At 45.0% G+C, this 14,662-nt stretch overlaps 1 protein-coding gene across 2 annotated transcripts in view; it reads right to left on the bottom strand.

The window, feature by feature from the left end:
* Nucleotides 1-14,662, bottom strand: part of ERBB2 (erb-b2 receptor tyrosine kinase 2) — a 60,802-nt gene that overhangs the window by 18,524 nt on the left and 27,616 nt on the right. For both annotated transcript variants that reach the window (XM_083708627.1, XM_083708628.1), the window contains exons 6-16: nt 12,429-12,497; nt 11,107-11,222; nt 9,623-9,764; nt 7,931-8,047; nt 7,090-7,216; nt 6,110-6,183; nt 5,638-5,728; nt 4,457-4,650; nt 3,677-3,809; nt 3,117-3,207; nt 481-641 (exon numbers count right to left, since the gene is read on the bottom strand). In XM_083708627.1, coding sequence (XP_083564753.1) covers nt 481-641; nt 3,117-3,207; nt 3,677-3,809; nt 4,457-4,650; nt 5,638-5,728; nt 6,110-6,183; nt 7,090-7,216; nt 7,931-8,047; nt 9,623-9,764; nt 11,107-11,222; nt 12,429-12,497 — 1,315 coding nt within the window. The remainder of the gene's footprint in view (nt 1-480; nt 642-3,116; nt 3,208-3,676; nt 3,810-4,456; nt 4,651-5,637; nt 5,729-6,109; nt 6,184-7,089; nt 7,217-7,930; nt 8,048-9,622; nt 9,765-11,106; nt 11,223-12,428; nt 12,498-14,662) is intronic.

Raw genomic sequence — 14,662 nt, 5'->3', positions numbered from 1 at the left:
CATAACACCGGTCCTGAAAGACCCACATTGGCTCCCAGGACATTTCCAAGCACAATTCGAAGTGTTGGTGCTAATCTTTAAAGCCCTAAACGGCGTCGGTCCAGTATACCTGAAGGAGCATCTCTATCAACATTGTTCTGCCCAGACACTGAGGTCCAGCTCCAAGGGCCTTCTGGCGGTTCCCTCACTGCGAGAAGTGAAGCTACAGGGAACCAGGCAGAGGGCCTTCTCGGTAGTGGCGCCCGCCCTGTGGAACGCCCTCCCATCAGATGTCAAGGAAGTAAACAACTATCCGACTTTTAGAAGGCATCTGAAGGCAGTCCTGCTCAGGGAAGCTTTTAATATTTGATGAATGATTGTATTTTAATATTTTGTTGGAAGCCGCCCAGAGTGGCTGGGGAAACCCAGCCAGAAGGGCAGGGTATAAATAATAAATTATTATTATTATTATTATTATTATTAACCATGTTGGAAACTCACGAGTGGGTGCAGTTGGTCGGGCAGATCTGACACATGCCTTCCCCATCAGGATACTTCCAGATGGGTACGAAAGAACCGTCCACCTTCACGCCGCTGGGACACTGCTCCACGCAGTAGGGGCCATCTTTGTAATGGGCACAAGCCACACACTGGTCTGCGTCCTAAGGAAGGAAGGACAGAAAGAAAAAAAAAGACTTTCTATAAGAAGAACAGGGGGAGGGGAACTCTTTTCTATCAGCTGTCCTGTATGGATCTGCATTCAGTATCACCCTTACAACGCAAGGCGACTCGTTGCCGACATGACCCGAGACTGACATTAAAGCCAGAAACTTTGATAGGAATCTATGGATTTGGAGTCGCTGGGTCTGGGGCTGTTGCAAAGTCGCCTCAGGTGAACTGTGCTGTTCTTGCATATTTTATTACCTAATGAAGGGAAAAGTTGGGTAACTTGGATTTTGGAACATCGCAGGCGCATTGATTTCAATGGGCAAATTTAAGCACATTGATTTCAATGGGCAAATTTAAGCATAAGCCTCAAAGCTTTTAAGGAAGCTTCAGAGCTCTTCACTTTGGCTGGATCTCGCTCTGAAAAATCTAAAAGAAATGACTAGTTGTGACATTATCTTCAGTGTCTGAGGCGACAACCTCTGAATAAAGTTCGCCCAGCTTTTATCTATGATGCACGAAGTCTTTGCCAGCATGCCAGCTGATATTTGCTCTCTTGCATAATGACTATGTGGGCAGTCCTTAAGAGGAGGGATGGGCGATACTTCCATTTATTGTCTGAAACCGCTTTGGCGTTTGCATCGCAACACCGGTTTCAGAATTTTTGAGCTGCCGATACATCGTGGCTTCCTAGCCACCGCAATGTATCAGTGGTTCAAATTGATATACGCTGTGTTTATAAATTTATCTGTTTTAGTTATTTGCTATTCAGTTTTCTGGATCTTTGTTTCTTCCTATCATTTCTATTACAAGGTTCAACTCAAATTTTTACGTAATAGCATTTCGCTAACGCATTTATGGGTCACACAGCTATTAGGTTTTGTGTGTATAAAGACTGATGATTGAGTTTATTTAAGTTTTATTACCCTCGACTTTTCTCATTTTACGTTACAAAATAGAAACATCCATCAAAACATCAAGAAGGCAGAAAAACCCAGAAAAACCTGTGGTAATAGGACCATTTATTTTTTTCTGTAAAGCTGTGACATAATTTAGCTGGAAGGAATGCAAACAAGCACACCTTTCCTGTTAATAATTTATCTCTAGTATTTCATATCCACCTGGTTTAAAAACAAGGCTGTTTGAAAACAAGCCTGAGGAATTCTCCCTTAATATTTGGATAAAGGTGACATGAGAAGACGGAACAGGTGAAACCTCCCCACTGACCTGCTCCACAGATTCAACTGCATGGATTCATAGCTCGTTTTAAAGGAAGGAGCCTGTAGCAAAGACATGGAAAGCCCATGGCCCTCCAGACTCCAACCCCCAGCAGCCTCAGCCACCGTGGCCCATGACTGGGAATTATGGGCTTTGTAGTCCAACAACTTTGGAAAAGACACCTTGCTATACTGAGCACTGGTTTTTCCACATTTTATTCCAGCATACATGGAAATTCCTCAGAGGCTTATTTTAAAGCATTTTTGTTATGTTCTTTAGCTGGGGGAAACCCAGAACCTTCCAGAGTGGCTTATTAGATCAGTAATTAGACAGTACCCACCCGCAAGTTCATAATCTAAAAGGCACGACACCCAAGGAAAAATGAACGGGGAGGGAAGAGGGCAGAGGCCAATTCAGAAACCAGTTATTTATCATTACAGTGACTGGTTAATTTGTCCAAGCTTCCTCCATGAAAAGATACAAGTTTCTAAAAATCGACAGCAAAACACCTTCTTTTACAACATGCAGTCATGGGGAGTACTGAATCAATTGGCTTGGCACTATTTGAACACATACTGCCATTTGCACACCTCACCTCTGCTTGAGCAGCAAACCGGGAATACACACCAATTCATCCCACGGTTTGTGCAAATCATATGTGGATGTAAATTGGAGGCGAGAGAAGAAACCAGAGCAGAAAAGAAAGGGGGGCACAGGGTTTGTTTATGTCAGCACCAAAGGGTGGTCTGAACTGACTTCTTGGGTGTGTTCAAGGTTATATTCAGGGACAGCTCCAGCTCTGGGGGGACCCTTAGCAAAGAGGTGTCTAGCGGGGCCCCTCCAATGTCAGAGGCCCTGGCAGGTTTGTTGGATAGTGGGAGCAAGCAGCCAGACCTACTCAGATCAGCATAGGGAGACTGGGTCCACAAGCCACCATTTTAATTTCCGACAATACCACAGCACTGGCCTGGGGCATTGTGGGAAATGTAAATGGTGGCTTCCAGCCTTGATCAGTGCCAGAGGAGGAAAAATTAATGGAGGGCCAAGGCAGACCTGCCAGGACAGCAGATGCCAGTTCTGGTCATTCTTTTTGTGCACATAGGGTGACAAGAAACATCAGCAGAGGGGTGTGTGTGTGTGTGTGTGTGTTAGAGCAGATGAAAAGATACTTTATGGATAGACAACTTGATGTGGAAAGGTGAGGAAGTCAGAATAAAGCGAGGGCCTCAGCAGCCTACAGTCCCTGCCCATACCGATCCATTGCAGGACTCTGTCCCATTTTGGGGCAAGCATTCGGAATGGCATGGAAGGCACCGTGTCCCGTTGACGTATTCCCGGAACTCTCTGTAGGAGAAAAAATTGCAAAGTCAGGTCAATCCAAAATTTAGGCAGCTTCCAGTTTTTCTCCTCCCGGTTTTCCTTAACTTCCTGGAATGTCGTGGATTGGCAATCCATCATCTGCCGGTGCCCTTCTCATCACAGTAACTTCTACTAGGGCTGCATTTTAATTGTTCTATAAAATTTGGTGCTGACAGATGGATGTTTCAAAAAAGAAGAAAAACAAGGAGGTGATATGTATGCTATTTTCACACCTCTTCCATGTACCCTGAAAGCACAGGATTTAGTCAACAACACAGAACCCAACACTAAGAAAATGTAGCTTTTTATATATATAAACATAGCAAGTGTCTCTAGACCTTAATGTGGCTAAACAATGTATTTTCTACATAGCACTCCCAGAGCCATTAAGTTGCTCCTAATCTGAATTCTAGACAGTCAGGGCTCCTGGTCTGCTTTCCCCATGATCACATACCCATCCAAAAGGCTGCAGTTTTTAACACATTCATTCCCACGCAGAAACCCAATGCAGGACATGCACTGAGTCCCCCCAGGTCCCCAGCAGTGCCCCTTGGAGCAGAGGGGGGAGCAACTCTGGTCTTCGCGTACTGTGGAGAAGAAGACATAGGAATGTATGCATTTGTTACCTGTTCTTTTGCTACCATCAAAAGGATGGAGGAAGCCATCAATGACAAGTCATTTTGTTCGACTCTTGCTGGCCTCACTGTGAGCTGCCCAAGCTAACATTGCACTGAGTAACCCTGAATTCTTCTGCATTTGCTCACATGCATTTTGCTCTTCTGCATTTGCTCTTCTGCATTTGCTCACATATGGAGTCCCTAAATTCTCCTATCTGCACAGGATTTTTCATAAGCCTGGCAAAGGGGCTCACTTCCCTCCCCCCCCCACCCCCCAAAACACCAGACTGTTAAAAAGCGGCTCCCACATTGGAAGATTGTGGGGAGGGGGCCTAATAATAATAATAATAATAATAATAATAATAATAATAATAATAACAACAATAATAATAATAATAATTTATAACCTGCCCCCAGCCACTCTGGGCAGCTTCCAACAAAATATTAAAAGTACAATAAAACATCAAACATTAAAAACTTCCTTAAACAGCCTTCAGATGTCTTCTAAAAGTCAGATAGCTGTTTATTTTCTTGATATCTGAAGGGAGGGCATTCCACAGGGCGGGCCCTCTGCCTGGTTCCCTGAACTATTATAGGAGTAAGTGCCACACACTTACTACACTCAGGGTTGTTGTCATTCTGGAACAAGGTCTGCCGAGGGTTCTTGAAGATGGCTTCCCAAGGAACGTTCTGGATGAAGCAAAGGTTGGGGTTGTGGTGAATAAGAACCATTCCGCTGCTGATCTCTTGCAGCGAACGCAGGCCGAAGGAGGAGATGTTGAGGTTTTGCAACGTTAGAGAATAGACTCCGCTGCCAAAAGAAAAGAAAAAACAGGCTCCTCAATCAAGAAGAAGAGAAGAAGCCCTAAAATAGTGATTTTATTTGTCTATCCCTGCCGTGCTGAAGTTGATAGTGACTAGCCCAGTGAGGGACTCATTTAACATCCTGTCTTGTTTTGTTGCATTTCAATTAATATAATTTCAGGAACTTCAGTTAGTACGAAGGGTGTAGGTTTTTAAATAAGTAAGATATTCAGGCATCTTTTTGCTGTACCTGAGGATATTACTTCCAACTTCTTTCTTTTCATAGAAGGGAGGAAAGATGGCTAGCGCAGGGCAGCAACCACAGCAGGATGAAGTGCTTTAGTGAGGGATTACAAAGCAGAGGGTTCTCTCCACTCTACCTACCACATGGCTGGTGTGTGAGGGGAATGGAGAGGGAGAAGAAGTTACATTGTATAGGCCCAAAGTTTTTGTGGTTTATTTGGATACCCTCCAACCTTTCATCAAAAGGTGAGAGACAAGGCCCTCCACTTCTGCAGGATCAGCCTCCATCTCTGGAGGGGTTTCCCTTCAGCAGGAAATGCCAGTTCAGAGATCCCCTTAGGAGAGACAATGGGAAACCCAGGTTTCCTCTGAGCTTGCTTGACCAAGTGACAGAAGTTCCACACTGCCTTGTGCATGTTAACAGTGAATATTTGGAATATAGTGGCAAGCTGACAACCAGCAGGAAGCCTTTGACAATGTCAAGACGACAGACACACACAATTACCAACATTCACTGGGCTCGATAACTGGTAAAAAGAGGGACGGGATATATCCTGTTAGATCTGGAGAGCGACAAAATCCATTGGGGTTTGATAGCATTTATGCAAGTAAATAGAGACAGCTCGCTTACAGCCATCTAGTGAGTTAGCAGCAGAGGCAAGCTCAAATTCTGGAATCCTTGATTTATAGTTCAGTCTTTTAGCCGTTGCAATCTAAGCTATTTCTGCCCCAATCCTGGGAGGGTGCTTACTTGTAAAGGGCTCGTCCCCGGATCACTTGAAGGTTCTGGAAAGGGTTTAAGTCCATGAGAGACTCCGGCCAGGATTCAATATAGAGGAAGCCTATGCAAAACACAAAGTTAGGACCATTCAGCGGAGGATGAGGGCACCTGATTTATTTATCACTTGTATATCCAACTTTTCCTCCAAGGAGCTCAAGGTGGCATTCATGATTTTCTTCCTCCCCATTTTATCCTTGCAACAACCCTGTGAGGTAGGTCAGGCTGAGAGACTGTGACTGGGCCCAGTATCACCCAGTGAGCTTCGTGGCTGAGTAGGGATTTGAACCCTGGTCTCCCAGGTCCTAGGTCCAACACTCTAACCACTAAACCACACCAGCTCCCTTAATTATGCTACTCCGTAACAACAAAGAACCCCTTTGCCTGGGACTTGGAGGCAGGGTGGAGGGGACTGAGGCTACCTAGAAATAAAATTCTTACGTACCTGTTAGATCCTTCAGGTTCTCAAAGACTTTAAGCTGCTTGGGATCAAGGGGTGGAGTATCAGAGGCAGGATCTCTGGACAGAAAGGAAGGAAACTGCATTGGTGGGAAACGAAATAAACAGACACACTTGGCTTCCTCTTGCTATTATTACTGCACTCTTTGTAACTTGAGTGACAGCTACTTTAATTTTGGTTCTACTCAGTTGATGAAAATGTGGCCAAAATATTTTACGCGCCACATGCTATTCTGAGTGGAATCACCTCAGCATTTCTCACAAGGAAACTCTGCTGTGGACAAAAGCCAGCCCTGGTGCTTCCTTTTTTTAAAAAAAATACATTTATTTGATTTTAGAAATATAAAATTATAACAATACAACCATACAGATCCACATTTACAGATTCCTCCAAATCTCTGGACTTCCCACCATCTCCTCCATGGGTCCTACTATCAAACCTTTTCTACAGCATCTTTTCCAATATTCTATATTTAATACAACTCCATTGTCTCCCTAGTACTTGCTACCTTACGAGTGTTATTGCAATCCTGCTAATGCTTTCATCTGTTTACAGTGGTCTCCAAGATAAATTATAATTTTTTTCCATTCTCTGTTAAAGTTTTAGTCTTCTTGGTTCTCGAGCTTTCCAGTCAGTTCTGCCATTTCAGCATAGTCCAACAGTTAAATTTGCCATTTTTCTCCGGTAGGGACTTTATCTTCTTTCCATCTCCAGCCCTGGTGCTTCCGAGACTACTTGTTCCCAATACCAGAAGGCTTTCACACCTCGTGGTCTGATTTCCACGGCCACCATTTTTGTCATATACCCCAAGGAGCCTAAATCGTTCCAACTTCCTCCATTTCTTTCCTTTTTTATAAACACTCTCATAACCCTTCCAAAGCTAAAACCTCACATGGCACAATTACAAGGATGTCTTGAGCAAACTGATGCGACACCCTTTACACCTAAAGCTCACCATTACTCACCCTGCAAAAGTCTCTGGCAGAAAGGCTAAGCTGCCGAAGATCTTTGTGCAGCCGGCAAAGTGGTGGATGTTGGAGGCATTGACGGCACGAACCCCTTTCAGGAAATCCATCCCCAAACCGTAGCAGACTGAGAGGAGGGGGGGCGGGGAGGGAAGAGAATGTGCATATGAGTCTACAAACATCATCACAACCATGATGCAGAGCAGACAATGGGAACAACACAGAACCTTTGGGCTAAAGGGCCGAAAGAAAGGCTAACTCAGGCATAGGCAAACTCCGGCCCTCCAGATGTTTGGGACTACAATTCCCACCATCCCAAGCTAACAGGACCAGTGGTCAGGGATGATGGGAACTGTAGTCCCAAACATCTGGAGGGCCAGAGTTTGCCTATGCCTGGGCTAACCCAAGTCCTTCTTGGGTGTTGAATGCACCAGTTGCAACCCCTAGTGGCCAAGGAAGAGCCACGAGCCCCAAAATCAGGGTGACTCGCCGGCTGAATACCTACAAATGCGATTCCTGAAACGGCTGCAAAGCTGGTGAGCAAAGCCAAGGTGGTCAAGGATAGGGTCAGAATACTCAGGAGGTAGAATAAGTTAAAACCAAAACTTTGAAGACAGCACAAATCGGTTTCAACGTTTGCAACTGTTTGCAGAAACAAGCCTTTTGCCTTCCTGGTTTTGGACTGGCTAGGGATGATGAGAGTGGCAGTCCAAGATATCTGGCTTGTTTATGCAAAAGGACATGTATGGTGGGTGTACACAAGACTGATGCATCATGGGAAAAGTCAGAGTCTTCCTGGAAACGGTGTTTCTCCCTCCACTGGCCAATTCCCAGCTCTTACCTTTGGGACACGGCTTGTTGCACTTCTCACACTTTTGCACGGTGCCCACGCTCACCTCCTGACTGGTCTGAGGGCACACCAAAGTACAGGACCCAACCTCTGCAGCCAAGTAGTTATCTGTAATTCAAAACAACAGGAAGTGAATGACAGCCTGGAATCAGCATTTCTTTCTTTTTTTAATTATAAAAAAACCACTGCATAAAGATGGTGCTGCAACAAGGCAGATTATAGCAATACGTACACTATCCTCCATTCACTTATACACCGTTTTCCCATGGGAAAGCATGCTCAAAGCAGCTCACAACAACAGCAAAAGAGCTCCCGCTGCCAATATGTTTCTCATGTACCGCAACAGCTTGACTATTAAATCCTCACCAGTTAAATCCATGGCCATCAGGTTACACCTTATCACATGGGTAGGCAAACTAAGGCCTGGGGGCCGGATCTGGCCCAATCGCCTTCTAAATCCAGCCCGCGGACGGTCTAGGAATCAGCGTGTTTTACATGAGTAGAATGTGTGCTTTTATTTAAAATGCATCTCTGGGTTATTTGTGGGACATAGGAATTCCTCCTTCTTTTTTGCAAAATATAGTCCAGCCCCCCACAAGGTCCGAGGGACAGTGGACTGGCCCACTGCTGAAAAAATTTGCTGACTCCTGCCATATCACATTCTCGTTCTGGTCCATCTCCCTCCACCCAAGTTCTTAAAAAGAATTTCGGGAAGCCATTTTGCTTCATGGAATTTGGAGAAAATTAACACTTCCATTGCAAGGATCCTTCAGAAAGGAGTTGCTGTCAAGAGCATTTTTGTGCAAGTGTCTTTTGATGCACTGAATAGACTGAAAGTTTATGAGTCATGGCAGAGGGGAGAGCATGTGTCCAAATTCATCAGGGCTTTTTTTGTTTTGTTGCTATTTTGTTATTGTTTTGATATTGTTTTATAGATATGAATGCTGTCGTACTTTGTGAATCCTATAATATGATTTTTTTGGGGTGTAACTGTGATGTTCAGCTTATTTTTTAGTTAATAGTGTTACATAGATGGTAACTGTTTTATTTGCAATTCGTGATTGTTTTAAGTATTCTATACAATTCATGCTGCATTTGCGATGTTCCATTATGTTATTTTTATCTTTTGTTTGTAAGCCACTTTGGGATTTATTTGAATAAAAAGAGGCAGAGAAATAGATTTTTTTAAAAAACACACATTTGGGGGGCATTTTTCTTTATAGAGAAAGGGGGAAAACAAAGGCCAGGTTCTCGTTGAGGTGGTAAACTAGTATCAGGATTATACCATTGCTGAATGCAGACAGCTGTTCAAATGACTGAAAGCACTACCATTTTATATATGCGTCTGTGTGTCTACTACTATTTTCTGTGCTGTTTTCAACCATTTTTAAGAGGTGTTTGTATGTTGCCTTTTTCATGTTGTGTATGGGGGAAAATTAAAAAACTAGCAACTGGCATACGTGAAAGGAATATTCTTTGTGCTGGAATACTCAGTCATGTGCCTTTGGCTCCCAGGGAGAAGGGATTTGAGGCAAAACACAGGCTCGTCTCCATAGCTAAGGAATAAACAGAAGATAGCAACTATCCCAGGGCATTTTCAGTTCCAAAAATCCTGCACACATACCCACAACCCCAATAACATATACATGCACAAAACAAAATGGATAATAATAAGAGCCTTACAGGGGCATTCAGCAACACAAGTTGCTCCAAAAGTGTACCGTCCATTTGGATTGGGCAGATGCTCGTAGGTGTCTGGATTGTAGTTGAAGAGAAGCGGGCAATGCAGTTCGCAAATCCCACTGTGGTTGAAGTGCAGACAGGCCTGGAGAAACGGAAAGGTGGCAAGTCCTATTTTTCTATTTTTAAAGGCACGTACACTTTGAGAATTTTCACATAGGAAGGACCCCACTGAACACTCAGGGGTCACCTTAGAAAGTGAGTCGCTTGGATCAAAAGCAACCAAGTTTCCGCGGCCCCACAAAGGCTAACGAATTTTTTTGTAGCAATGAACTTCCGAAGCCGTTCTTTACATGGTCCAAGCCTGTAGAACCAGCTTTGCACGCACTTCCCAATGGGGACAAATTCTGGGGCAGCACTACAGGGTTTCATTTATTTTTAGGGAGGAGGGGAGCACTGCAGCTTTATGGCGTCTTTGTAATATTTGTTTTATTTACAATGCACAATATACACAGTATAAATGGAAGTACAGTCGTACCTTGGTAGTCAAATGCCTTAGTTGTCAAACAAAGTGGCTCCTGAACGTCGCAAGCCCAGAAGTGAGTGTTCCGGTTTGCAAATGTTTTTTGGAAGCCAAACATCTGACACGTCTTCCACGGCTTCTGATTGGCTGCAGGAATGTCCTGCAGCCAATCAGAAGCTGTACCTTGGTTTTCAAACCGTTTCGGGAGTCGCACAGACTCCCGGAATGGATTAAATTCGAGAACCAAGGTACGACTGTAAAACGGGCACTCTTGCTGCGGGCAGTGATGCCCAGTGAGCAGCCCTCACCTGAAGGCTGTATCCCCAATACCATCCAGAAATTATTTCCTCAGCTGGTAGAAACCTGTCTCTGATTCTGGAGTTTGAATCAACAAAGAGAGGCAATCTCTCTCTCTCTTACTTACACACACACATACATAAACATGCAACAAGTAGTTGATTCAGACTCATCCCCTGCAGATGAACTGCCCATTCAAAAACAAACAATCATTTAACCATTCACTTCCTTCATCAGCTGGCTAACACCCCACCTTTGTCAGGTAAGAGGCTGATGATGATGATGATAATAATAATAATAATAATGTACCCCACCCATCTGACTGGGTTGACCCAGTCACTCTGAGCAGCTTCCAGAAGGAAGGAAAACATAATACAAAATTAAACATTAAAAACTTCCTTATGCAGGGCTGCCTTCAGATATCTTCTAAAGCCAGTCAACTCCAGATCCCAACAAGCTCTGCTCACAATCACCAGATTCAACAGGAATCTGCTCCTTGCCTTTTGGGTTCCGCCAGGGCTCCACCCCTGTTTTGCTCTGGCTCTGGCTCCAATACAGGTTAGGTGTGTGCGAGAGGTAAATGTTTGTGTTTTTTCTGGCAATCAGAATACTTGACAGCGCGTTTGATAAATGAGAAACGAGAACCCCAGGGCGCGCACACACTCACCAGGCAGTCGGAGTGTTTGGGTCCCGTGCAGCCGGCTGCACACTGCTCGTGGCAACAATCCGTTGGGTGTCTCCCCTTACACCTTGCACAGCTGCTGGCGCAGACTGTGCTTGTCACTGGCGGGGGCAAAGAGAAAAACAGATAAGTCATAGGCACAGAAGCTCCTTCGTCAAGCACAAGAGGGATCTCGTACCCTCTGAACTGACAGCTTGCAAAAAGGGAGGTGCCAGCAGCTGCAGCTGCTGCTTGGGCTGCCACATAAATGCCAGGTGACAGCAGGGTGAGAGGAAAATAAGGCACGCCACAGCTACACTAGAGGACAACCCAGGTCGTTGCAACAGGCTAGGAATCTTAAGAGGGAGAAAGAGGCGCCTTTGAGAGAACAGGAGAAGCGGGGATGCCAGGGAGTTTTGTGGGACAGGGGAGAGCTAAGCAGAAGTCTAACTCCCTGGGCGAATAACAGAGGACCTCTAAAGGCTTTGCTTTAGAGCAGCCTTTCTCAACCTGTGGGTCCCCAGATGTTGTTGAACTACAACTCCCATCACCCCTAGCTAGCAAGGCCAGAGTTCAGGTATGATGGGAGTTGTAGTCCAACAACATCTGGGGACCCACAGGTTGAGAACCGCTGCTTTAGAGACACGCTCAGATGTACCCTTCTCAGATGTACTCTTCGCACCTCCTTCCCCAAACTGGAAAAGTGCTAACTAGGCTTTGGAAGAAGTCATGAGGGAATCCAGGACCCTGTCAGAACCCTCACGTCTCCTTCCAAAAGCCCAGCGTCTCCCTTTCCCAGCTTTGGAATGGCGGTGCAAGGGCTGGGAGGCATCAAATGTTGCCAAGGGCCGCCAAAAAGGCCTCGAGGGCCCCATGGCCCACCCTGTTCTACGTCAAGGATGGAGAATCCCATAGGCGGGGGCAATATGCGACCCACCAGGCCCCTCTGTCTGGCTCTTGGGACTCTCCCCAGGCCACAGCCCTGCGTTGCGTTCACCTTAATTGTTCCTGTCTGCCTGAAATGCATATCTGAACTCTGGCGTGCCTCTTGCTCATCTGGATGGGTGGAAAGAGGGGTGTGCACAAGTGTGCAGAAATGTGCCTACAGTACAATTCACACTTGTTGCTCCTCCCACTTTTAGCGTCAGCCCTGCACACCACTGACACGTGGCCCCTGAATGATTGCATGGAAGGGAATGCAGCACTCAGGCTGGGGGAGACAAAATGGCGACCCATCCGCCGTTCTACACGCAAATTACGCACTCCAAAGCTGTTAAGAGATACTGTGTAAAACGTATAGCCCAGATCCCAAGAAGCCTGATACTCACATGTTTGACAGCTCCCTTTTCCTTCTCCCCAGCAGTGGCCATTGAGGCATATTCTTTGGCAGTCGGGGCCTGAGGAGTGGGGAAAACAGACATTTTCTTAAAAGCAAGGTGGCCCTCACCAAATATTCCTGTATTCTATTTGTTACAGTCACTTTTCTCACAGAGCAAATCAAAGCACCTTAGGTCCAAACCAATTAAGAACCTCCAATAAGAATCTAAAACACAGATAAAAGGTAGGACTTTCTGATCCTACCCAACTAAAACGGGCTGCAATGCCACCCTTCAGATTACAAGCCAAGAACACAGGTAAAGAGATAAACCTTTGCCTAAAAATAGATCAAGATAACACCAGGTGAAAGCATTTCACAAGCAGGGGGGCACCACTGAAAAGGCCCAATCTCACGTTGCCACCCTCCGAGTCTCCCATGGAAGCAGCACACAGAGAGGGGGCTGAGGTGATGATTGCAGGGTCCGGGTTGGTTCATGTGGGGTGAGACAGTCCTTGAGGCACTGGGGCCCCGAGCTGCATAATTGCCTTATAGGACAAAACTGAGCTTGCGAACTAATGGGTGGCCAGGGTTGCATAGCTGTCAAGTGTCCCTTATTTGAAGGTACAGTCCCTTATTCCAGTGTCATGTCCCGATGCTATCCCTTATTGATGGATGTCCCTTAAATGATGTCCCTTAAATTTCAAAGGAAGCAGCTCCTCTCCCTCCCTCCCTGCCGCCCAGGGAGGAGGGAGGCTCATGTTGCTTGGCTGTGTTGCTCACCCAATAAGAAGTCTAAGAACGACTGGGGGGTGGAGCTTGCATGCCTTGTGTGTGGCTAGTTAATGCAAGCTGAGGGGGTTTTTGAATACTGGACACCATTTTGTTGCACATGCTGCTGCAAACTTTGCAGTGCAAAGCCAGGCAGGGGAGCCATCTTAAGTTCAGGCTGCATAGGCCTTGTGGTGCATGTGATTCAGATTCTATTCAGTTGAACCTCTGGTTACAAAGTTGGTTGGACAGTGTTCTCAAAGCTACCAGCATGAGTTTGACCAGACTGCAGGAGGACAGGAAGACTGGAGTGCCTGGAACAGGTGAGGCTGCAGGTCCCTTATTTTGGCTGCTGGTCCCTTATTTTCAAATCTGTAGGTTGACAGCCATGCAGGGTTGTCACACCAGAACTGGCATTATATGTTCAGACTGCCCTGCCTCGGTTGACAATCTGGCTGCTGAATCTGCACCAGCAATCTCCAAATCATCTTCAAAGGCAGACCCATGTATGGTATGTTGCAGAGGTCCGATTTAGAGGTTAGAATAGGCGGAGGCATGACAATCAAAGGAGTAGAAGCAGACTTCAAAGGCCTCTGGCATGTGCCAACGAAGGAAGAATGAGCAGCGAGGAATATGTGTTTGCCATGGTTTTGTGGGAGAGCAAAACTCAGTAGCGGATGCAAAAATTCAGTTTCCTTTTTTGTTTTTTAAATCCGAGACCAGGGAGAAGAGTCGGTGGAAGAAGATTGGAAGAAATTTAAAGTTTATTTACAGAAACATTGTAACATTAAGGAATGTTAGAAGGATGTTGGAATGAAGTTACCTGGTTTTAGCAGAAATGTTATAAAGGATTAAGTCAAAATAGATTGTTAATTGGTGAGAATGTAAAGTCACATTATATTAAGATAAATTATTAGGATAAAAACAAAGATGGAAAGGATTTGCTGAAATAGTTAATTGAACTAGAATACAAAAAAGGGAGGTGTGAGGAAGTCAAGGAAACAAGCAAATGAAAGATAAGTTATGGAAGGATTGATATGTCTTTTTTATTGTTTTTATTCTTCTGTTTTTTGTTGTTGTTGTTTTCCCCTTTATTTTTGTAATCTTTCAAAACCTCAATAAATATTATTTAAACGGTCTTTTTTAGCTCAGCCAATCCCACAAACTGTAGAAGCAGGAGCAAAAGGAGCAAACAGTAATCTAATGAAGAGAAAGAACTGAGGATCTCAGCCTTTATTTGTTTAAAGTTTCCAGCCCCATTGAAAGAAAAAATGACTTTATAAAGAGCATGGACACTGCCTGCTAAAACCTTAGAAGCTGGAAGGTAAGAATTTGACTCTCAAGGGTTCGATTCTGCTGATTGAAGTGTAACCCTGCAAATATATTCCCTACCCTTTCCATGGCTTGCAAGTATCAAAAAAGTTGGGTATGAGAAGCATATTTGCGTAACCTATACAGCTTGCAGACCTCAGCTTG

This window comes from Podarcis gaigeae (assembly GCF_964106915.1).
Source record: "Podarcis gaigeae genome assembly, chromosome: 13".
Taxonomy (NCBI): Eukaryota; Metazoa; Chordata; class Lepidosauria; order Squamata; family Lacertidae; genus Podarcis; species Podarcis gaigeae.
The sequence above is the reverse complement of the archived record's forward strand: the minus strand, read 5'-3'. Positions and strand labels throughout refer to the sequence as shown.